General features: G+C 50.5%; 1 protein-coding gene across 1 annotated transcript; it reads left to right on the top strand.

Moving 5' to 3' along the window:
• Positions 1-15,226: 15,226 nt before the first annotated feature.
• Positions 15,227-23,849, top strand: Tmem61 (transmembrane protein 61). Its single transcript, XM_059256020.1, has 3 exons — positions 15,227-15,523; positions 18,921-19,270; positions 23,499-23,849. The coding sequence occupies exons 1-3, from the start codon at positions 15,509-15,511 to the stop codon at positions 23,728-23,730; spliced, it is 597 nt and encodes a 198-aa protein (XP_059112003.1). The 5' UTR covers positions 15,227-15,508; the 3' UTR covers positions 23,731-23,849.
• The last annotated feature ends 140 nt before the right edge of the window (positions 23,850-23,989 follow it).

The following is a 23,989-nucleotide window of genomic DNA, read 5'->3' as shown; positions in this document are numbered from 1 at the left end:
ACAACAAAACATCAATATTAGCAAATAGCCTTCACTCACTTTTTCTCATCTCTTGGGATTTTTTTTTTAGCATTTTACCTTTAATTATAACATTTATTATGATTCCATTGTTTTTGTGGATATCCAATTTGATTTCTTTTAAACATATTTTATTTGTCCGTTTTTGAGACGGGGTCTCACTATGTAGAACAGGCTAGCCTTGAACTTATAGAGATTCATCTGCCTCTGTATCCCAAGCACTGGGATTAAAGGCATGCGCCACCATGACTGGATAAAGTATATACTTTTAAATCAAATTAAGTCTCCTTTTATTCATGTTTTCTAACATTTTAAAAAATTCATCAACTAGTATTATATTTTGATTAAATGTTTCCTCCATATGTATAATTTTATGGATTTTTTTCTACTTATTATGTTGTTGGAGCTGTTTTATCAGTGAGTCTTTGTTTTGTTTTGTTTTTTCAAGACAGGGTTTCACTATGTGGCTCTGGCTGTCCTGGAACTCACATTGTAGACCAGGCTGGCCTTGAACTTACAGAGATCCGTCTGCCTCTGCCTCCTGAGTGCTGGTATTAGTGATTCTTGATTGACGGTAAATCTTGCTCCAAAGAGCATATTGGCAATGTCTGAGGACCCTTTTGATGGACTCAGCTATGGGTGACTGTTGTAGAATATTAATTTAAGATGTGTTAAGTTCATTTATGCTGTGGAATATTTGTTTAATGATGCAAAGATGTGTTACATTTGTTTGATTGAATAAAATTAACCTAGAGTCAGAAGGCTGAGTCAGCAACTAGCTGACAGGAAGTGGTAGGGAGGAACCATGTGTAGCTAGGGTTCTTAAGTAGGGACTGAGCAGAAGGATGCCCCCCTGATTTTTGGGGAGACACGAGCTAGGAGAGGAGGTTAGCTACTTGCTATTCAGCCTCTGTGAGCAAGCAGGATTTCACCTCAACCTTTGAATCCTGAGTTCTATAAAGAGATAGAGATCTAGGTAAAGTTCCCTTTAGCGACTGTGATAGAGTGGAGCCGGTGCCTGAGGGAACAGAATTCCACCCGGCTGTGGCCTGTGTTGCCCAATCTCTACTGGGAGCTTCGGAGTTGCAACTGCCAATTAGGACAGCAGTTGTTTAAGGGGCAGCTACTGAATTTAATGAAAAACAACAGGGAACTGTGCGCTACTGGCATCTGGTGGACAGACACCATGGTGCTGTTAACTTCTACAGTGCACAGAACTGCGCTCTACAGCAAAACTGTCAACAGCGCCTGAGATTAGAAACCCTGGTTTCTTTTTTAAAGTGTTTTCCACCCCCCTCCGGGACAGAATTTCTGGCTATCCAGAAACTCTATATGTAGACTAGGCTGGCGTTGAACTCACAGATATTCTCCTGCCTCTGCCTCCTTAGTGCTGGATTAACGGTATGTGCCACCACACCCAAGCAAGTTTCTTTACTTTCTTTTTTTTTTTTAAAGCATACATTTATTCTAAAACTTAATGGACTTCAATATGACATTTTCACATATGCTTATCATGTACTTTTGTGAGAGCCTAAGTTATGTTTTAAAAAGGCGAAAGATTTATACGATCTGAAGAGAAACCAGAGCATAAGTTATGTTTCAAGTTTTAATTACTGTGCCTAAGAGATCCATGAAACAAAAATGCCTCTGATCTGTAAGCCCTTTGCCCAAGAACAGACAGTTCCTGAAATGTGGAAGGCTATTGTTTATGGAGATAATAAGTCACATTTTTTTTTTCACTCCCCTAAACAAGTTTGTTTGGATGTACTTGACCACATTTGAGCGGGAGATTTACAGGCAGGAAACACATCAGGATGTATACTTGCCCCTGATTGGATATAGGCTGGAGGTACATCAGGATATATATTTGCCCCTGATTGGACCTGATGGGAAATGCAATGGATTATGGGTTTTCCTTCTTAAGCTGTTGTAAATTGTGACTTGGGACCATTTCCTAGGAACCTGGGTATGGACCTGGCCAGAACCCATCCACCTGGCCAGTATTTAATTAAAGCTTCCTTCAAATTTGGCTTTAAACTGTGGTAGTGGTCTTGTTCTCAATTGGTGGGATTAACACTTTGATCATATTTATCCCCAAGGCATCCATTGCTCCCTCCTCTACTTCCTGCTGGTCCCCTCCCTGTTCCCTAATGTCTCCCTTCCACTTTTATATCCGTGTCCATGTGTGTCTGTCTGTGCATGTATATAGATAGTCTTCATATGAGAAGGTTATACTTTTCCTTCTGAGTCTGCTCATTTTACCCAATATTGTGATCTCCAGTTGCAAATTTTTCTTCCAGTTTCATAGTGTTTTTCTTCTGAGTGTCAGAACAAAACTCCATTGTATGTAGAGCTATGTCTTTATCCATTTGTCTGCTGATGGAAACTTCTAGACTGATGGCGTGACTTGGAGGTTGGTAATAGTGCTGCCTGTGTGGGTGGCCCCATGGTGAGGTGACTTAGAGCCCATTAGACGTGTCCTCGGAGGGGTTTAGCTGGGTCATACAGTGGATCTGTTTCTAGTTTTCTTTGAGGAGCCTCCACACTGATTCCCACAGTGACTGTATTAATATATATTCCCACCAGCAGTGTACAGGGCCTCTCTCTTCCTGCATGTCCTCAAGAGCATTTGCTGTTGTTTGTTTTCTTAGTGATAGCCATTCTAACTAGAACTAGATTTAAGAATGTCGAGGATTTCCCCAAATATTTGTACATTTGTCAGTTTAGAGTTGGCAATTATTTTTCCCTAGTCTGGCTCTCTCTCTCTTCCTCTCTCTTTCCCCCTCCTTCCTTCCTTCCTCTCTCCTTTCTTTTCATCTCCCTCTTTGTTCTCATCTCCCATAGCCCAGATGGGCCTTGCGTCCACTACACAGCTGAAGTTAACCTTGAACTCCAGACCCTCCCCTCTGCCTCAAGTGCTGGGATTACGGACGTGACCACCACACCCAGCTTGCAGGCTGCTTCCTCACCCCTCCCTGTGCGGTGGAAAGCAGCAAGAGCAGAGGAAGCTGAATTTACTTTTATAGCAAAGCCTCTCCCATCATAACAAAGCCATTCTCGTGATAAACGCCCGCCATCCATGGTGATGGTGCCTTGTGACGTAATCTTCTAGGAAAGCCCCATCTCTCAAAACCATTGTGGTGGTAATTACGTTTCAGCACGAGTTTTGGAAGAAGACGTCAAACCACGAGGGAGTGGCCCTCAGCAGTCATTTATTTGCTATATGATCTCACTGCTTGGCCTCAAGTGACTGGTCCAGGGGTGGGCACCTCATTCAAGTGATTATCCTTGGGATTACCTTTTAGAACCCAGGGTGTTAGCTGCTACTGGGAGATAGCTAGACAAAGCCAGGAAGTAATACAGCTTGGGAGTGCTCAGTGGACAAGGTTGCAGTCTTAGGTTTCTATGGTTGTGATAAACATCGTGACCAAAAGCAACTTTGGGGGAAAGGGTTTAGAAATAAAGCTGAAAAGCTTACAGTTTAGAGTCCATCATGAGGGAGGTCAGGACAGGAACCTGAGGGCAGGAACTGAAGCAGGGGCATGGAGGATAGCCGATTACTGGCTTACTCTCCTGGCTTGCTCAGCCTGCTTTCTTATACATGCCAGGACCACCAGCCCAGGAAAGGCACCGCACATAGTGGGCTGGGCCCTCCCACATCAGTCACCAATCAAGGAGATGCTCCACAGGCTTGCCTCTAGGCCAACCTGATAGAGGCATACAGTTTGCGTAAAGTTGACAAAAAAACAAACAAACAGGGCTGAAGAGATGGCTCAGTGGTTAAGAGCACTGGCTGCTCTTCCAGAGGTCCTGAGTTCAATTCCCAGCAACCACATGGTGGCTCACAACCATCTGTAATGAGAACTGGTGCCCTCTTCTGGCCTGCAGGCAAACACAGAACACTGTATACATAATAAATAAATAAATCTTAAAAAACAAACAAACAAACAGTTGCCCATACCCTGGAGAAAACTGGTGTAAATTAGGAGATAATTAACTCAGTCGCTCATGATAAATAGAAACAAAATCTCTAGTGTAGGCAGGAGGGTGTAGCTCAGTGGTAGAATGCTTGTTACGGTTTGAACATAAAATGTCTCCCTCAGGCTTGTGTGTGGAAGACTTGATCCCTAGTTGGTGACGTTATTCTGAGAGGTGCTAGATGTTTTGATTAATGGGGCCTACCTTGGGGAAACAGTTACTGGGGGGATGCTCTTGGGAGCTTCCCTACCCCTTTCCTATCTTTCTCTGCTTCCTGTCTGCCATAAGGTAAGCCGATTGTTCCACCCTCCTCCTCATCCACCATGCTCCTGCCTTTTTATGGGCCTGAAAAAAATGGAGCCAGCAGCCCATGGACCGACTCTTCTTAACTCATGAGCCAGAGTAAATCCTTCCTCCCTTTAAATGGTTTCTCTCAGTTATTCGTCGCAAAAGTCTGATGTCACACCTGGCCAAGGGTGGGGGGAGCCCTGGGTACTGATTCCAGTGCTGGAAAAAAAGGTGAGAATTCTGATGGTGTTTGAGTTAAGGTACCCAGATGTTAATCTTTCTCCTTTTTATCGTTCCTGGAGGTAGTACCACATCCTAACATTAAGCTTGTTTTGGCATAACTTCAATCAAATTGGGTCCCAGACAAGGGACAGGATCTTCAGCAGGGATGCGACACTGGAGTGATGCAGCTGTAGTGGAGTGAGGTGAGCTGAGAACACAGGGGCTCGCAGGTTGCCATGGTCTCAGGGTTGGGGAGGTGAAGAGGCATAGGGAGAGCCAGGCGGGGGTAGGGCTGGAGAGGAGAGGGCTAGATATGGAACACCTTCCGAGGCCAAATCAGTAGACATGGTTGTTGGATAGAGGAAAAGGGAGAAGGAAGGGAGGGTGAAGGAAGGGAGGGAGTCCTCTCCTTTGTTGAACACAGGGAGAAGAAGCCAGGCTTTTCTGGCTGTGTATCCCTCTCTCCACCTGTTCTCTTTAGAAGACCAGACCAGACCAGACAAGTGATAATGACCTGTGTCTGACTGAAAAGGAGAGGCTCCTGGGGGTGTCAGATGCCCGGGGACAGCAGAAGAGAGACAAAGGAGGTAGTGAGGTGACACCAGGCCACCCAGCAGGAGCTATCAAAGCTGGCAGGGGAGGACGACAGAGATCAGCCCGGGGCGAGCTGTGCTGGGTAGAAAGAGTAGAGCTCATGGCAGGTTAGTCCGGGTTGGTGTAGCTGAAAGAACAGCTATGTAGGAATTAAAAGTAGCAGATAAGGCCTGAGAAGATAGTTCACTTGGCAAAGTGCCTGCTGTACAAGTATGGGGACCAGAGTTTGACCCCTAGAACCCAGGATAAAAAAAAAAAGCTGGGTATGGTGACACGTGAGTATAACCCCAGAACTGGGGAGATGGAGACGAGGGGATCCCTGGAGCTTGCTGGCCAGTGCAGCCTATTGTGTGAGGTCAGACCAATGAGAGGCCCTGTCTCAGAAGACAAAGTGGATGGCTCCTGAGGAGTGACACCCAAGGCAGATTGCTGGGCCCCACATGTGTGTGCACACATGTGCACATGCACCTGCACTCACGTGTACCCACACACAGACACAAATCAACTTCAGGTAGCCTGTGATGTCCTGGTTGTCATTGTCTGAGTAGTTATGACTTGCAGGAGAAGGGTCACCAGTGTAATGGCTACTGTTAGCTGCCAACTTGACAGAATTTAGAATCACAAGGGAGATGGGCCTCTGGGCACAACTGTGAAGGATTATCTTGAGGAGGTTAATGATATGGGAAGATTCTCTTTAGGTATAGGTGGGGATCTTCTCTCACCAGGGATCTTGGACTGTATAAAACAGGGGAAGGGAGCTGAGCATTCATGGCTCTCTGTTCCTGATTATGGATACAATATGCTCCGTTGCTTCAGGATCCTGGTCACCTTGGCTCCCCCACCATGACAGACAGAGCCCACATAAATCCTTTCTCCCCTAGGGTACTTTTGTCTAGATGTTTTATCATAGCAACATGAAAATAAAGACAACTGCCTAATGCAATACCTGCCTGGTGAGTGGCCGTGTGCATTGGGGGCAACATTTCCGTTATCAGAGTCCATGTGAATGCGTGGGGTGTGTACCAGGCAGTCCTATTCTGAGCCTTGTCCCCATGGGTCATGCTACATTGTTCAGTGTGCTGGACATTATCACTGGCAACTTCCTCACACTGTGAGTGAAAATATATTCTAGGAAATTTGAAGCCAGTGAACATGGATGGAATGAGGTTAGAGTGAACACATGCTGTCGCCTGTGGCCAAGCTGGGAAGGCAAACCAAGGTGGTCACAGGAAGTGTGGGCATGCCACAGATGCATCTGTGTAGACTTGTCCAGAGTAGAGCAGCACAGCCTCAGGCCATTGGCACACAGGCTTGTTCCTCTCCTTGCTGCTTGGGCGGCTTGACCTCACATAGTGGGCCATGCTCACTTCCTGAGTCTTGCACATCAAGAAGGCGGGACACCCACTGGGCGGGCTACTTACAGCCACCACCTCCTCTTCCCCACATCTTGCTCAGGCAGGCAGCAGCTACCCTGCTAATTGGGATGGATTTCAAACTGGTTTGTGTCTGTTTTATAGAGTGCTAAATGACACCTGTACTCAGTACACATTTAATATATTTCATTTCTGTATAATATACAAGATATATTTTTTGGAAAATATAGATTGTGTAGTCAATATTGTACCGTATCGCTGTGTATCAATAACATCCAATGAGGTAAGCCCTTAAGATCAGGTGGCCCTTGTGTACTTGGTATTTTGCTGAAAATTCATAGTAGTTTGTTAAGTAGATGCTCGTGGGTATTTTAGTGACAACTATAGAAATTGTCACTTTGTGATTGTGCTTTTTAGACATTTTGTGGTTGAAATACTGTTTTTTCTTCTTAGAATATGAATTCTGGCTGGCCGAGTTTTCTTCAGCTGACCGGGCAGCTACAATAATTAAGCAGCCTTCAGTTGTTTCAGAGAAAAATCTAGAAGCTTCCAGAGTAAGAAAAAGAAGCAAATACAGCAGCAGGTCCTGGGTTAAATGACCTAAGGGACCAGGAGTACTGGCAGCTGGTGGAGCTGTGGTCCCACCTTCACCCAGGATGAGGGATGATCAGCAAGCAGATGACACCCCATGGATCACCTGTGTCCCCTATCAGGGCTCCATTATGCCTCTTCTACAACTAACTGGCCCAAATATTTCAGTCATCTATGGGGGAACTGGAGCCATAGTGGGGAAAGATTTGGCCGGGGTCATTCCACAGACTAATGGTAGAGTTGGGAGGAAAATTGGAGCACTCAGGCTTGCCACAGCTTTAATTACCATCAACCCAGGCCTCACTTTACCGCTGAAGATTGTCCAGGAAGCCCAGCAGGCCATCCTGAGTGGTGATTGCTGTGCTAGGGCCTGGTGCTGGGTGGGAGGAGGTGTGGGGTGCAGATGCCTGACCCAGGCAGACAGAGCAGTTTAGTGGAATGGAGGAGTGCCAGGGTCTTGTACTCAGTTGCTTGTAGGCAGGCTGGGGTGGGGGAGGAGGGTGGTGGGTACAGGGCCAGAAGCTAATGCAGAATATGGGGCTTTTCAGAAGACATGGGGTCAGAAAGCATGTAACAGTCCCAGACAGCCTCTGCTCCCTGCAAAAAGAGCCCCAACCCTGAATGAAATTTGGATTTCTGTTAGATACCCATGGGAACTTGTAGATTAATAAGCCTAACTCACAAGAGAGGGAAAGAAGAGAGAAAGAAAGAGGGTGGACCCTGGGCTAGTGTCTCAGAACTTCAAGGATCCCTGTAGGTGGCGTTTTCCCATCCTGGGAGCCGCTACCAAATTACCACACAGAGGCTTATATTAATTATAAATGCTCAGCCATAGCTCAATAGCAACTAGCTTTTACATTTTAAGTTAACCCATATTCCTTATTTACCCTCTGTCACACGACTGTATCTTTATTAGCATGGCATGTTCATCTCCTGCTCCCTCTGTATCTGCTGGTGACTCCTCAGACTCCGCCCTTTCTCATCCCATCATTCTCAGTTTGGCTTTCCCGCCTAACTTTATCCTGTTCAGCTATTGGCCAGTCAGCTTGTTTATTAAACCAATCATAGTGGCATTTATTCACACAGTGTACAGAAGGATTATTCCACAGCAGATCCCTAATCTTTATAGACAGAAAACAAGCTTAGAGGGACAGAGAATTGGTCAATACCACATGTTGTAGTCATGGCCCAAACTCACCCCTGCCACCCCTGTTCTTCCCACCAACTCCATTCAGTATGTTGAGGACACTGGCTGCCACCTTTCTCAGTCCACCTAGATTCTCTGCAAACAGAGAGGGGGCCCTGTGCAGATTTCTGACCAATCCAGGCGTCCTCTGTAGCCAAGGCTTCCACCAGCTCTTCACGGGGGTACCATCAATCCTGCATCTCCTCCTGGCTCAGGTCTGCTGGGAATCTTGCCTTGGGACTTCACAGAACAGAGGCTCAGAATAAGCAGTAGACTGGCTTGGCCATAAACTGTGTTCCCAGGAAGCTGCGACCTTGAAAATTTTAATTCCTTTCTTACTCAAGGGCTGTGCTTTCCTTTTTAGATCATGAACTCAGGGCACCAGTTCCTTGCTTCTCTGTGAATAGGCAGAATTCCAGGAATTAGCGTGGCCACCAGAGGCAACCAGTCGTGGAACTTATGGGGAAGGGCATGTCCCTTTTTAGCTCCACAAGTCCGAGAAGTTCGTCCTGGCTCCAAGTCTGATTCAGCTAACACAACAGGCATCTGGAGACTTCCTGAAACTTCACATCGCGTACACAGGCTCACTCTCCCCACGTGCAAGTGACACTGAGCACCTGCTATGTGCACAGGAGCCTCTTCTACAGGGCCGAACTTACCCAACACACCTGAAATCCTTGCTCTTGGGATACTCACATGTCAGGCGGGGGGTGGGGTGGTGGGGTGGTGGTGGTGGTGGTGGTGGTGGTCCTGGAGCGACGTTATGTCTTCCAAAGGCAGGAGGGAGCAGAGCTTCTGTGTGGGTGGATCTGGGTTTAAACCTGATCCGACATGGATGATCCTGGGTAGCTGTTTTGACTTCTTTGGGCCTCAGCTCTCAACCAGTTGAATACAGAGTTAACTATGTAGTCCTACAAGTCCACTTCTACCCAGGTCATACACCCAAGTGAAGGGAGAAATGGGGCCATGCAAAAACGTGGACATGAACGTCAACAGCAACAGTGTTCATGCTCACCAAAAGGTAGAGTCAACCCCATGTTGATCAACTAATGAGGTGAACTGTGTTTTCATACGGACTTAAGATGGTAGGTATTCAGCAGTAAGAGCAGGCGATGTCCTAATACATGGTGAAACATGAATGGACCTGGCAAACATAATAAATGAAGGAAGCTGGACATAAAGACTCCCCTGCCTTATCTGTTACAGTTTAGAGGAGATGTCTGGACCAGGGAAATCTGCAGAAGCAAAAGACTGAGTAGTAGCTCTGGAGAATGGAGGAACTCAGCCACAATGCTGAGTGACGTGGGATTTCTTTCTAGGGGCAATTGATTATAGTGATGGCTGCACAGCTCTGAATGTATCAAATGCCATTTAATTGTGGTGGCATACACTTTAGGTGGATGAGTTTTATGCTGTGTGACTCACACCTCAATAAAGCTGTAGAAGGAACTCCTTCCACGCAGGACCAAGGCTACTGCGATCTAAGAATATAATGAAGGTAACAATGTCTAGCACCTGGCAGACAGTCTGGATGTTGACTTTTATTCTGTTGGTAATCTTTAACAAGCTGGTTTATGCAAAACCTTAAAACTATATGCCCTCTGGTGACTAACTGGAGCTGTACTTTGAGCAGAGGTCCCTTTTCACCTCCAGGATCTGCTGAAATCCTATGTGTACTGGGATCCACCTCTGGTTGCCTCCTTGGGTGTCCAATAAACATATGAGATACCTCCTGTACTGTCACCAACAAGAAACACTCAGACGCAGGATCTTGTCACCATCTGGCTTGTTTCCGGGTTCCCTGTGAATATACCATCTGCCCATGTGACACCTGGAAGTCCTCATCCAGCCTCTGGCACTGCAGAAGGCATGGTCCTATTATGTCGTGTGTGTCTCCACACACGTTCGCAGTGCTCTTTGGCCCAGTACACATGGAGGGCAGAATTCTGAGATGGCTCTCCTGACCCCTGCTCTCCAGTGCTGATCCGTGAGTATATGATGATACTTACTGAGAGGAGGTTGGTAACTGTCATTAAGGTTCCTAAGCAGCTGATGTTGAGCTGGAAGGAGGGTGCTCTAGCCCAATCACAGATACTTCTCTTTGTCCAGAGGCAGCCAGGGCAAGTGGGGAGTCTGGATGCATCAGTCAGGTTGGATTTGAGGGACTTGAAGTTTCCATGGCTGAGATGCAGGGGCTGTGGGCAGGACCTGAGAGCATCCATCGGGAGTACAGAAAGAGCCTTGGACAGAAACAAACTCAAGCCTGTAGTTAATGAGTTACAGGACCTCAGCTCAGCCAGCACCTTGAGAGCTTGAGAGGGCTTGCAGGTCCCTTTTCAGCCTCCAAATAAGCCTGGCTTTGTTCTTGGGAGCCCTTGAGCAGAGAGAACCTTGTAGAGTCCACCTGGGCATCTGACCTACATGCTAGGAGCTAGTAAAAATAAATATTATTTAAGGCAGATTCCTTCGTGATAACCTGCTGTGTACAATAGAAAACGCATACAGCAGCTATCTCTGGAGAGATGGCTTATTCTTGGTGTGTAAGGCATTTCCCCAGGATCACAGTGTATTAGTTTAATCTCACAACAGTCTTTTTAAAAAGTGTAAAATCCATTCTTTGTTTTCAGCATATTGTTATTCCCACTGATCAAGAATAAGACCACTACCACAGTTTAAAGCCAAATTTCAAATAAGCTTTAATTAAATGCTGGCCAGGTGGATGAGCTCTGACCAGACCTGTACCCAGGTTCCCGGGAAATGGCCCAGAATCACAGTTTGCAGTGGCTTAAGAAGGAAAACCCATAATTCCAAACAGAGGCAAGCATACATCCTGACGTACCTCCAGCCTGTGAACCTCCCTCCAATGTGTGATCAAGCACATCCGGTACAGATGGGTCAAACAAACTAGTTTAGGGGAGTGAAAACATATGGCTTGTTATCTCCCATAAACAATAGCCTCCAGCATTTCAGGAACTATCTGTCCTTGGGCGAGGGGCTTGTAGATCAGAGGTATTTTTGTTTCATGGGTCTCTTAGGCATAGTAATGAAAACTTAAAATGTAACTTTGGCTCTCGCAATATACACCACCACCAGCAACACTGCTGACTGGCGTGTGGCTTGATAGTAGAGTGCTTGCCTAGCGTGCAGGAAGCCCTGGGCTTGCTCCCTAGCACCTCACTAAAAGCGAAGGAAGGAAGGAAGGAAGGAAGGAAGGAAGGAAGGAAGGAAGGAGAGGAGAGGAGAGGGAGGAGGCAGGTTGGTCCTTGGTCGGATCTGGTCTGCAGCCACCTTCCTCCACCCTCTAGGAGCCTCACTGCTAGCCCTAGATATGGGAGAATATCTGTCGAGAATGACTCAGAGGCTGGCAGAAATGCTCTGGACTACAGAACCCTTCATCCTGGGATCTGGTTCGCATTTCCTGCTGATGGAGTCAGAGAGCTTCAGATATCACCGAGAAAACTCACGTTGCCTGTGGAAGCAATGCAGTACTTCCCCAAAGATAACCCAATCGAAGGTGTCAAACACAGTAAACAAAGTGTGCTGACTTACAGCCAAGTCACCTACAGCCTTGAGGGGTTTTCATTACTCCAATCTCATTTCCAAATCTGGACACTCATCCCTCATAAATTCATTTTACAACTTTGTTCGTAAGAGAAAATTCTTAACCTTTAAACTGTTATAAATTACACTCTGAGCAAGGTAGCTTAGGAAGACACAGGGCCATTTATACAGCCATCATAGAGTCAGGTGCGGCTCTACCTGGAGAAGCTATGCCCACACTTGGGTATCTCTCATTCTTTCTCTGAGCATCTCTCTTTCTACTAACTCCCGTGCTTAATATCTACGTTAAAGACACCTAAAATAATAAAAATTCCAGCTGTTTCATATTAGCTGGTCCTGAAATTCTTTTCTGTGTTGAAGCTAAGAATCCTGGATTTTCTTAAATGGAGGTCCCTAAGGAGAAAGGTAATGTTCTGGGCCGCTGCTTAGAGCTGTATCTCCACCCCCCACATGGCCTACTCCTCTCCAGGAGAGATCAGAATCTCTCCGCAGAATGTGGACTGGAACCTTTGACCCTCCAGAACATCACTGAGACCTGAACTCTCCTCCACCAGACAGTGGGCACTCCTGAATACAGAAGCTGCCCTGTACCCTGTAGGCTGCTACTAGAAGTAACCCCATATTCACGACAGCAGGAATAACCGAAGATGTTTCTGTAAAGTGTTAAATGTCCCTTGGGAAGGCAGGAGTGGACAAGCCTCCTCAGGCTGGGACTGGTTGAGTCATTTCTTAGTTGAAGCCAGATCTCAGAATCCCATTCTTTGCAGACACTTGAACCTGACTGGCTCTCCCTGCACTGCTGGACAACCTCAAGAGGCACTGTGCCATTGGCAGGGGACAGAGGGGCTTCATCATCACATAGCTCATGCTGTTCATAGTGGGTCTCACAGGCCTGTTGTGGTCACTCTGAAGTGGCGTGAGGGTGGATAAGGGACAAGGCACACGATGTCCATGCCTGCCTTTGAGATGCTGTCGGTGGGGGAGGGGCAAATGTGTGAGCAAAGAATACACACACACACACACACACACACACACACACACACACACACACACACACGGTTTAGAATGGTGTTAAATGAAAAACCCATACACAGGTGCTGGGGGGACAGCTCATAGGTAAAGTGCTTGCAAGCGTAAGGGCCTGAGTTTATCCCGCAGCACCCATGTGAAAAGCTGAGCATGGCGGCGCTTGCTTGTAATTCCAGTGCTGGGGAGTTGGAACGGGGGGCATCCCTGGGGCTCAATAGCCAGCTGCTAGAGCGGCATCTTTGTGGCCAAAGTGTGGCACTGTATCCGGGACGTGGTGACGGGGGGCTTGGGAGTAACGTGGAGTAGGGGAGTGAGGAGGTGAGGCTGGGAGGTAACCAGGGTTTTGTTCACAAGAACATGGATGCTTAATGGCTGGGGTGGCTCTTGGGGTGATGGGGAGCCACTGACAGTCTAGGCAGGTGAGGGACTGACTGGGAGGCTGGTGTGAAAGCTGAGGCTGGTGCATTGTTAGGGACAGGCAGCTTCAGGGAAGAGAGACAGAGGCGGGTCGGCAGTTTAGGCTCTGACTGAAGAGAAGGCAAAGTCTGGGAGACCCAAAGGATGTGGATTTTAGTACCTTCTCTCCCCACTCCTCACTAACCTTGGGCCAAGCACTTCTCCTAGACTCTCTGTGATTAGCAGAGGGAACAAGAGGAAAGGCACTTGCCTGGTACCAGACATAAATGCCCCTCCCTGCCCCCTTGGTGCAGACGCTGCTGACCAATGGTGGTCTCTGAGTCAACCTCCTGGTGTTAGGAAAGCCTGAGGCTGCTTGTTCAAAGAGGATACGCAGGTGAACTCATGCCCGTGGCATTCAGTACCATGCCTTGGTATCACAGCTGCCCAAGGCTATCCCAGCTTCTGGAAGGGGGTAAGAAGGAAGAAGATGGAGACAAATTTGGCCCAGATCCTTGTATTCCAAATGTACTCAGTTCCAGTCCCCTGGAGTCCCTGGGACAGGTGTCTGGCTGAACCCTAAACCTCATGGTACCTCCTTGTCATTAGGGAGGTCTCTATAGGTTCATGAGAGGAATGCACAGAGCCACTGTGTAATGCAAGACGATATATACAGACTAGCTTCTTGGGGGAAGGTCTCATTAAACTCCAGTAGCTGCCCTGGGAAGGGGGCTCCCCGGGTTACAGAGGACATGGCCAAAGTCCTCTAGCCTGTGATTGGCTGGAGACAGGAACCATAACTTTCCAGCTCTGGCCTTGATTTCCTAACCAGAGACTCAAGGTCCCATGCTGGACCTCAACCTCACTCTGCAGTGACTCACCTGGGGATCGCAGGCAGGGAGGGGACACACCCTGTGTGGATGCCTGCACAGCCCAAAGTGTCACGGCTTCCTCTCTCTAACCCACATCTCCCCTGAGCACAGCACCAAAGGGCTGCTGGCAGACCTTAGTCTTGATGGGGTACAGCAACGTCAGAGGTCCCTGTCTCTGCTCAGCCACTCAGCTTCTCAGCCTTATACAGGCACGTGGCCTGCTGTAAAGTGGGGACATTTATGCCAGACCCCACACAATGAGGAAGGTAACAGACAATGCTCGAAGGACCTCACCAGAGGGAGAAACTGATGCTCAGAGAACTCGGGTGCTCTCCGCGGACTCTTTCTTCAGACACAAGTTCCCTGTGACTGGGCCCAGCTTTGCACATACTGCCCCTTCTGTGGCCTGCTGTGGCCTGCAGCCACCCTTTAAAGATGTATCCTCCCAGAGACAGAGCACACAAACGGAGCTAACCCTTCTTCTGGGTCCCGAACTACCTGTTCATAAAAAGAGCAGGCGCTGACCCTACGTGACCTAACACTGTCCGTGCGTGCGTGATGCAAAGAGCAGGCGCTGACCCTATGTGACCTAACACTGTCCGTGCGTGATGCAGGGGGATGCTGCTGCAGGAAAGTCGGTGCCGCAGCTCCTGGCCTCCTCTCTCAGAAGGCAGTGCCCCCAGGAAGGAACACTCCAAGCTGGTCCTCTGACTGACAACGCTGTCCTGGAAGACAGAGGGAGTAGGGGAGGCTACTCTCTGGCCCCTGTGATAAAGCTGTTCCTGTCAACATAGGATGCAGGGAACGCTTGGATAAGTGGCTTTCCTTCCCTCTTTGGGCCTCAGTTTCTCTTCCCTGTGAAGCAGGTGTGAGGGGGTCCTGGCTCAGGCCTCCCACAGGTCCCCCCCCCCCCCCCCGATGTCTCTGGGAAATGAGTTTCCAGGCCCAAGTTCCATCTGCTGTTTCCGCCCCTCTGGGAAATTGCATCTCTCGCCTGTCCGGTGGACTACCGCTTTAAGTTTGGGCGGGGCCTGTTGGACACTGGCCCGGCACCTGGAACCTAGAGGAAGCGCTGAAGCGGCCACAAGTCTTTGAGGTGGTGAGCGAGGACGCGAGGACTAGGAGACAGTGGGTAGGTGGCTTTCCAGCGGGATCCCCAGCTGGAGACCCAGAGGCTCGGTGGGGGTGACAGGGAGGGGAAGGACCAGTAGCCTCAGCCCTACTGGGGACCAGAACAGAGACCTCAAGAAGCCTGTGAAGTGCCAAGGGCGCAGCTGGGGACAGCTACCAGAGCCTCCTCAGATGCTCGCTGCCTGCAGAGCTCAGCCACCATCACCACCACGCCTTCTAATGCGCTGGCCTCTCCCCTGGACCGCTCCTGTGGCGCCTGGACCAGCCCGATGGCTGCACACGAGGTGGGTGCCAACATCCTGTCTCCCTCCCTCAGGGGTACCTCAGCTTCTGCTAAGGGTGTGGCCTGGACCCTTCCCTTCAACCTGGACCGTGCAGAACGGACCCATTGCCTTCCGCCTGCTACCCAGTGCCGCGCGGGCGCCAGGTTCTCCGCAGTTCGTGGGCGTAGGTGGGCTCTTTACAGGAACAAGTGCCTACAGGGCTCTCATGGTGCCACTGCCGGACAGCAGCTGGGACACTGCAGGTCTCTCCCCATCTCTGTCTGTCTGGATGCTGGTGCTCAGATCCCTTCTTCCTCCTCTGACAGGAAGAGGGCTTTCTTCTCGCTGATTTGAACTGAGCCCTGTGTAGTGGACAGCCAGGGCTAGAGTGTAGAAGATTTCCTGGTTCAATTCCATCCTGGCTGTGGTGGAGTGCTCGTTACAGAGGGGAACATTTAGGCAAGGAGACACTGGATAACCTGGTAGCGTCTGAGCAGGGCCACCCTCTCTCTATCTAGTTCGCTGGACTCAGCCCCATAGCCCCTTAGCCCTGAGAACCAGGGTGTGAACGCCAAGGTGTGGGCCGCAGGAGCCTGCTCAGTCAAGGTCCCAGAGCTGACAGACTGACCACAAGGAGGGAGAGATGGACAAAGCCTCCTGGTTGGGAAAGGCCTCCTCTGGCTGGAGGGAGGTGGGCACAGTCCCTGGGAAGGGTGATGCTTGTTTCCTTTTTGAACAAGGGTGAAGTGGGGACCCAGTCAGAGGGAGTAGCAGGTCTGGGAGAAAGTCCCAGACGGCTGAAGTTAGAGTAGGGGTAGGGACAAGGGGAGGCTGGCAGAGCAGTGGAGGTGGGACCAGCTTGGCAGGCCCTGACTGTGTGCCAGGATGGGGCGGAACTTCTCTGGGGCTGGAGAGCTTCCTGTCTGCCCCCCGGGGTTGGAAGTCACACCCTCCACGACAGAGAGCCCTCCCTTCCTCCCCTATGAAGGTACAGGGGCTGGAGGTACACCCATGTAAGGGGTAGTGAAGTGTCTGGGGTAACTTCTCAGAAACGGGAGTGGAGCGGTCCAGGGGCAGGACACACTAAGAGCCATTGTAGGGACCGGCCTGAGGCTGGGCACGCTAACTGCCATTCTCTGAAGCTGGGAGGAGGGCACCTTGTCAGGGGGAGCAGCCTGGCAGACACAGCCTCATGGGCTGGTCTCAACTGCAGACATCTAAAACTATCTACAAAGACCCAGCTGTGCACGTACAAGGGCACCTGAGTTAGGTTAGAGCTGCATCTAAATCCAGCCCTGACCAGCATCCCTGGGATATCACTGTGGTGAGCGTTAAGCAAGGGGACACCTGTAAAGTGCTTGGTATGGCGCCCAGTCGGGCAAATGCCCCCAGCACATGCTAGCCATCGACAATGTGTATGCAGACCAAGGAAGGACTGGGTAGAAAATGGCTCCATGGGGCTCATGCTCGTCTCTGAGGGGCAGGATTCATCCTGGCTTGATTTTGCTTCTTCATTCTCTTCATGATAATCCATTTTTGCTTTCCTGGAAAACAGAAAGCATCCTGGGTGACTTCAAGTCTGTGTCCAGGTGTGTGCTCCTTAGAGATGTGGATCCCCGCTGTACTTAGCTTTGGATGAGGACCTTCCCCAGTTTGGGCTATGTCTCCTCAGTTGTGGAATACTCACTCTCCTGCCCCACCCACCTGCCTTGGTCATAGGAGTCAAAAATGTTAGAGGTGGAAGGGACTGTCACCTTGTCAGGGCTGTAACATGCAGACCCAGGATTTCCTCGGCTGACTATTTTTCGGTGTTTTCTCCAAGCTGGTTACTGCAGCCTTGTTCCCGCTGGCCCCTCCCTGTGGGTATGGGAAGGGTTTGGAATGGGTCTGTCACCTTTCATGGCCTTGCCTTGATTGGAGGGAGGATGAACTTTCCCAAATGTTAATCCCAACAAAGAACTGCATTCCATGGCATCGCTGTATGTAGCTGGTGACTCAGTGGTTCAGAAAACTCTAGTTAGGGGACAAGCCAAGGAGGGGACAACTGTAAGAGGTAAGTGCTGTGCTCCCAGAAGGCACAGGAGTCTTCAGAAGTTCCCCCAAACAAGGGCCAAACTGAGCTTTGCAGGGAGGTACGGGAAGTCACCACACCGAGGGATCAGGAGGAGCAGTGGCTTAGAAGTGAGCTTTGGGGACCAGTGCCAGCCCCTTCCGGACTGTAGGCTCTGGGGCCAGGCTTGCTCCCTCTTCCAGTGATTCCTGTGAGTTCAAAAGAGCAAAACATGTGAGTCCTCCCCTTCTGCCAAACATTCATGCTGAGCCCAACTTAAGAAACAAAACAAAATGTGTGGGGATATTCTGCTTGCATGTGTACGTGTGCACCTTGTGCGTGCAGTACTCACAGAGGTTGGAAGAGGGTATAGATTCCCTGGAACTGCGATTAGAGACAACTTGAGCTGCCATGTGGGTGCTAGGAACTGGACCCAGGGTCTTTGGAAGAGCAGCTGGTGCTCTTAACCACGGAGCCATCTCTCCAGCCCTGAACCCAACTTTTTAATGGGTTTATATTATTTCACCTAGGGGTCAGGACACAGTTCATGCGCTGTCTTGTTAGGGTGGGGATGGCAGTCTCTTTCAGTGCTGTGACTGTGGAAAAGACACCTGTGTAGGTGTCCTGGGAAAATCCTGCTTGATGGCACCACATTCATCTTCACACTGCCAGCACCATCGTTCACACTTGTCCTGCTCCCCATGACCCTCCATCTTTTGTCAAATGGAGACAAGAACTGGACCCCATGAAGTGGTGGCTAGGGGGTGAGAGGCAGAGCACAGCCAGCAAGCCCTGGCCTTTCCCAGCTGCTCACAGACTGGCCAGCATAAGAACCATCTACCCATCAGGCCAAGGGTGCTGAGGTTTATGTAGAGGCCCAGACTGAATTTATTAGTGTATGATTTATTATATACTATTATAATATATGATGTTATAATCATATATTAATAAATATACATTTATTAGTCCGGGTGTTGCTGGCGCATCCCTTTAATCCCAGCACTCGGGAGGCAGAGGCAGGTGGATCTCTGTGAGTTCGAGGCCAGCCTGGTCTACATGAGCGAGATCCAGGACAGGCACTAAAACTACACAGAGAAACTCTGTCTCAAAAAACAAACAAACAAAAAAACTCCCAAAACCAAAAAAAAAAAAATGTATTAGTATGTGATTAAGCTCCTGCTGTATCCCAGGTGCAGTGCTAGGAAGCTGAAACAGCCTATCAGTGACCATCAAAGCAGTCCGGCAGTGCACGGGTGTCGCCCTCACTTCCCAGGCCAGGGAACTGAAGTGCGAGTCAGCAGACGTCTCTGAGGTCTCGGAACATTCTGCTGGCCCGTTTCTTCAGACTCCCTCTCCTTCCGTGTGCAGACATGCAGCGTCAGAGGCCGCGTGGCGTCCACGGTGCGCTACTGCATGACGGTCGGCGGCACAGTGGTCCTGGTGATTGGGACACTCAGCTTTGCGTGGTGGAGCGAAGACGACGCAGCTGTCCAGCCCGGCTCACTGGCCCCCACGGTGGGACATCCATCGCGCAAGATCCCCGTGGTGTGGTTCAAGTCTGTCAGCCTCCTCTGCTGCAGCATGGGTGGCCTGCTCCTGTTCTCTGGCCTGCTTTGGTCCATCCAGGAAAGCACAAAGAGGTCGAGCCAGGGGGACCTGTACCAACTCTCCAGAGGCCTGCACCACCTTGCTGTGGAGTCTTCTGAGAAGAGCTGCAGGTTAGTGGGGCAGGGTGGGCACCACGGGTGAGCCACTGCACTCACACAATCCAGTACTTGCCCAGCAAATTCTCGTGAGATTCCTCCACTGGACATGGCCTCGGCCTGTATCCTGAGGACATGGAAGCCCCATGACAGAGGCAAATGACAAACCAGAGTAGTGAGAGCCATGTGAAGAGCAGACAGAGTCCTGTGGAGATGTGGAGAAATCTGGGAAGCCTTACAGGAGGAGGCAGCAGCCAAGCTCAGCAGAGAATCAGAGGAGTCAAGAGCCCAGCATAGGAAGAGTCCTCGAGGCACAAGAGGGCACTGGCCAGGGCCAGGCACAATGCCGAGTGACTTTTCCACATCCCAGGTGACGTAGCCAGGACTTCTCCATTTGTGGAGGCAGAAACCAGACCCAGAGACCTTAGATAACTTGCCCAAGGGTACAGAACTATGTGTCAGAACTGTGACACCCCCCTCACCTCCGCAGCCTTGCTGGGAACCAGTGTTCACCATAGCTCCCTGCCTCAGGAGGCACTGGGGACCACGGGGGAGTGATGTGTGGGCACAGCTCAGCCCAGTGCCCAGCACACAGTAGTGGTGGTGCAGGTGGGGGGTGGGGTGGGGGGTGAGTGAGGCAGAAGCCAACGGCTGGATCAAAACAGTTCTCACTCGGTTTTGGTTTTTTTTCATTGCCGTTATCCCCAGACTTTTGAACATGTTTTCTTTCTCATTTCCTTCCCTTTTTGAGACAGTCTTACTCTGTAGCCCAATCTGGCCTAAAACGTGTGATCCTCCTGTCTCAAGGGCTGGGATGACAGACGTGTATCACCCTACCCAGCTTTTCAGCAAGTTTTCTTAGACTACGATCCCCATAGATGTGCTGAGGTTTGTGTATGTGTGTTGTATGGGTACATTGGTGTCTTATGTCTGGGGACCGGTTTTGCCCGGTGAGAAAGCTGAGTCATGCATGTCTCCTTGGGCACTTGTTTAGTCCACAAAGCATCCAGTGGGCCTGGAGCTTACACCGGTTTTCTGCCCTCTGCCTGCTGGAACTTCTATGCCAGTGGGAACCAATGTTGCTGCTTGTCACACAGGGCTCACAGGGGTGCGAGGCTGAGGGCTGCAAAGCTTGTGGCCCTCTGTAACATGTCTCCACAAGCACTGCTGTCAGTTCAGTAGGGGGCTAGCCTATGCTCCTGTGAACTGGTTGGGACCTGCCTGGATGCCTTCCTTCCCTCTGTCAGGTAGACAGTGTCTTCTCGAGTATCTTGCTGTTGGCCCATGGCTCCTTGAGGCTAGATACAACATCCAACAAGTACTACTGAGGCCAAGAGGCAGATCTCGAGTGGGGCATGGTGGGACACACCTGTAGGGCAGCACTTGGGAGCTGAGATCCAGCCATTGAGTTCCAGGTCAGCCTAGGCTGCAGAGTTGGACCATCAGAGGGAAGGGCACCTTACCCAGACAAACTGCACTTCTCAGATGAGAAACTTGTCTCCGAGAGAGTGACCTACCTGCTCATAAAATGAGTTGGACTCTGACAGCCAGGCCAGGCCTGTCCTCCCGCCCCTCCCCGCCTGGCCTGCGCAGAGGTGGTGGTGTTGTCTATACACACAGCAGTGTTGCCTCAACAGGGCCCAGGCCACAGCTGCGGGTTACTCCCACCCCCAGCTCCCTACCCCCATCCCCGCTGCCAGGAAGCTGGAAGGGGTCCTTCCAGCTCTGAGACCCAAGTTTCAGATTCAGAAGCTGGTGTGACTGGGTATGGAGGCAGCCTGCTTGTCTGATCCTGTCCCCATGGGAGGCGCCTCACTCCCTGGTTGTGGGGTGTTTCTAGCCTGGTTGTGGCTAGAAACAGGCTTCTCATCTGTTGGCTTGGGCATTCCTCTTTCCCTGTCAGGTCTTAATCCTCCCTTAGTCTCCTGCTCTCTGGCATCTATCTCACACCGCTGGGCACCTACCACGTGGTGGGTCCAGTTCCGAGTATTGATAACACATCAGGAACGAGACAGACGAGACCCTACCCTAGAAGCTGGCAACAGTCAGTTCTGAACAGCGGCCCCCGCGGTCCTTCAGTGAGCCCAGCAGACAGCACCAGGCCTGCTCTGAAGGCCAACTCTCTGTCGCTACCCTGTGTCTGCGAATGTCCCCAGATTTCCCAGGTCACCCCTGTTTCCTTATCTGTCAGTTGCGGCAGGAGGAAGGGCAGACCTTCTGTACTACAGCTCGCTGCTGAGATACCTGAAAAAACAAACCAGAAAACACTTTGAGGAAGGGTTTATCTGGGCTCTCAGTTGGCGGGTATATTCCATCATGGTGGAGAGGGCACAGCGACAGGGGCATGAGGCAGCTGGCCATGTCGTGTCCCTCGTCAGCAGGCAGAGAGATGGACGCTAGTGCTCAGTTCACTTTGTTCTTTCTGTCCAGTCCAGGACCTCGGTGCAGCTGATGATACACCACACAGTTAGGGTGGGTCTTCCCACCGTAAGTAACTTAGTTTCCTGCCCCCACAAGGCTGTCCTGGTCTCTGTGCATGAGACCACTTGGCAGGACCACCCCCCACAACCACAGAGCTCTGTGTCCGGAATGCACTAGGAGCCTCCTACACACTAGGACAGGACCTTGCAAAGGCCAAGTTCTGGGTGTTCTTGTATTCTGAACTATGACCTTGGACAGTTAAGGCTGATGAGCCAACAGGCTACTGAGGTGACAGGAGCAGACTTGAGGGCTGTGGCACACCTGCCCTCTAAGCAAACTTCCTGCTCTGTGCTGAGTGCCTATGGTACATGAGCCACACGTCCTACCGGCTGCCACCTGCTGGCCTGGCTCCAAGCAGACCTAGAACCAGCTCAAATCATCTGGGGAGGGCAGGGCAAGGCTGGGCGGTATACAAGATGGGAGAGGAGGGCTCTGGAGCCCTATTACTCACATTCCCCTGAGGGCTGTTAACCCCTTTTCTGCTTTTCCTCTTCTGCATCTGTGAATGACAACTATTATCCCCATTCCACAGATGAGGAAGAAGAGGCCCAAAGGATGTAAGAACAGAACCCGGGCCACACAGCAATAGAGTTCAGTGCGCAGCCTCCAGGAACATAGCTTCTCAGCACCCCCACCCCCAACCCCTTTCTTCTTTTCTGATTTGTTGAGACAGGGTCTTACTAGGCAGCCCTAGCTGGCCTTGAACTAGCTGGGTAGCCCAAGCTGGCTTCTAACACAAATCCTGCTGCCTCTGCCTCTGCCTCTAGAATACTGAGATGGCAGACATGTATCACCAGGCTTGGCAGACACATTGCCCTCCTTGCAAAGCCTGCCGTGGGAGCTCAGAGGAAGGTGAGCATTGGTTGGTTCTCAGCTGCGTGTCTCCTGGCTGGTCCCCAGCCCTCTTCTTCCATCTAAGCCAAGTTCAAATCCAGGGCCTGCACAGCTGCTCTGTGACCAGGAGGATGAGCCTGCCTCCTAGTGGCCTGCTGTAAGGGTGGCAACCAGCTCAGAGCCCTGGGACAGGGAAAGGCACTTAACTGTGGAGGTAGCCCACAGGGGCTCAGTAGCAGGACGTTTGTCCTTGGAATCTGGCCTGCAAAGCTAGATCAGAGGGGCCTCTGAGCACCCAGTCTCTATGTCACATCCCTGTTAGGTGATTCGGTTGCCTAGGTGCGAAGGGTGGGCTGGAGAGTCAGGGGTGGGCTACAATGTAGAGTGATAGAAGAGATTGACTTGTTAAGAAGTGAGCTCTCTCTCCCTGGAGGCATGCAAGGAGAAGCAATTACCTGGTTAACTTACCATGTCAAGTCTCAAGCATCTAGATGGGCAGGTAAATTGAGGCCTCACATTCTGCCCTGAGCATCACAAGTGTAACTTTACAAATGATATTTCAGCCAGCTGGGAGTCTTTATGTCCCTGGACCACCCCCTTAGTCTCTCAACAAACACCCCTAAGCACCTGTTCTCAGTGTTTAGACATTCGTCAATCTCTGCCCCAAGAGACAGCCACACAGTGTCAGCACAGTGACAGAGAAGAGCAGTGTCCCCGGGAAGTGTCAAAGTGGCGAGTGGTGTCAACCCAGAGTGTGGAAGGGAGCAGAGGTATTGTGAAGAGGAAGGGGAGCTGACATTGGCAGGCTGCTCCAGCAAGCGTCAAGAGAGCTGTGTGGACGTGGCCATGCCGACTCCTTTGCCTCCCTGTGGCCATGCCGGAGAGTTTGGAGCTGGTCCTGCTAACAGCTTCTTTCCTGTTCCCCTAGGCCTCCCAAGGAGGCTGTCATTCCCACTTACGAGGAGGCCATGTACTGTCCACTGGCTGAGGGTCCCCTGCAATCCCCGGTGCAGCCCGAAGAAGAAGACCTTCAGTGCCACGCTCAGGGGGATGCCCTGCTGGGGTCGTCCTCCCTCTTACCCCCACCCAGCTACGAGAGCATCATCCTCGCTCAGGGGGCTGTTTCTGGTCCACGTGCTGCAAGCTCCAGCCCAGGTTGAGCTCAGGCTGCAGGGGAGTTACAGGTCCCCAGCAGGCCCTGAAACTGGCCCCTAAGCCATGAGCTTTGCTCAGGGCATCCTCCAGTGCTGAGTTCACAGCAGGCACTCAACAGAGCTCTGCTGCTCTTTGTATCTTTTGTATCTGTTGCTGTATGAGAGACTATCTCCATGTTAGTTGGCTTTAAATAAACCCCACTTTATTACATCTCACCATTCTATGCGTGGCTGGTTCCTATGGTTCTTCTCCCTACGAGGTATT

The sequence above is a fragment of the Peromyscus eremicus genome, chromosome 2, assembly GCF_949786415.1.
Source record: "Peromyscus eremicus chromosome 2, PerEre_H2_v1, whole genome shotgun sequence".
Lineage (NCBI taxonomy): Eukaryota > Metazoa > Chordata > Mammalia > Rodentia > Cricetidae > Peromyscus > Peromyscus eremicus.
This window is presented reverse-complemented; position numbering and strand designations above follow the sequence as displayed.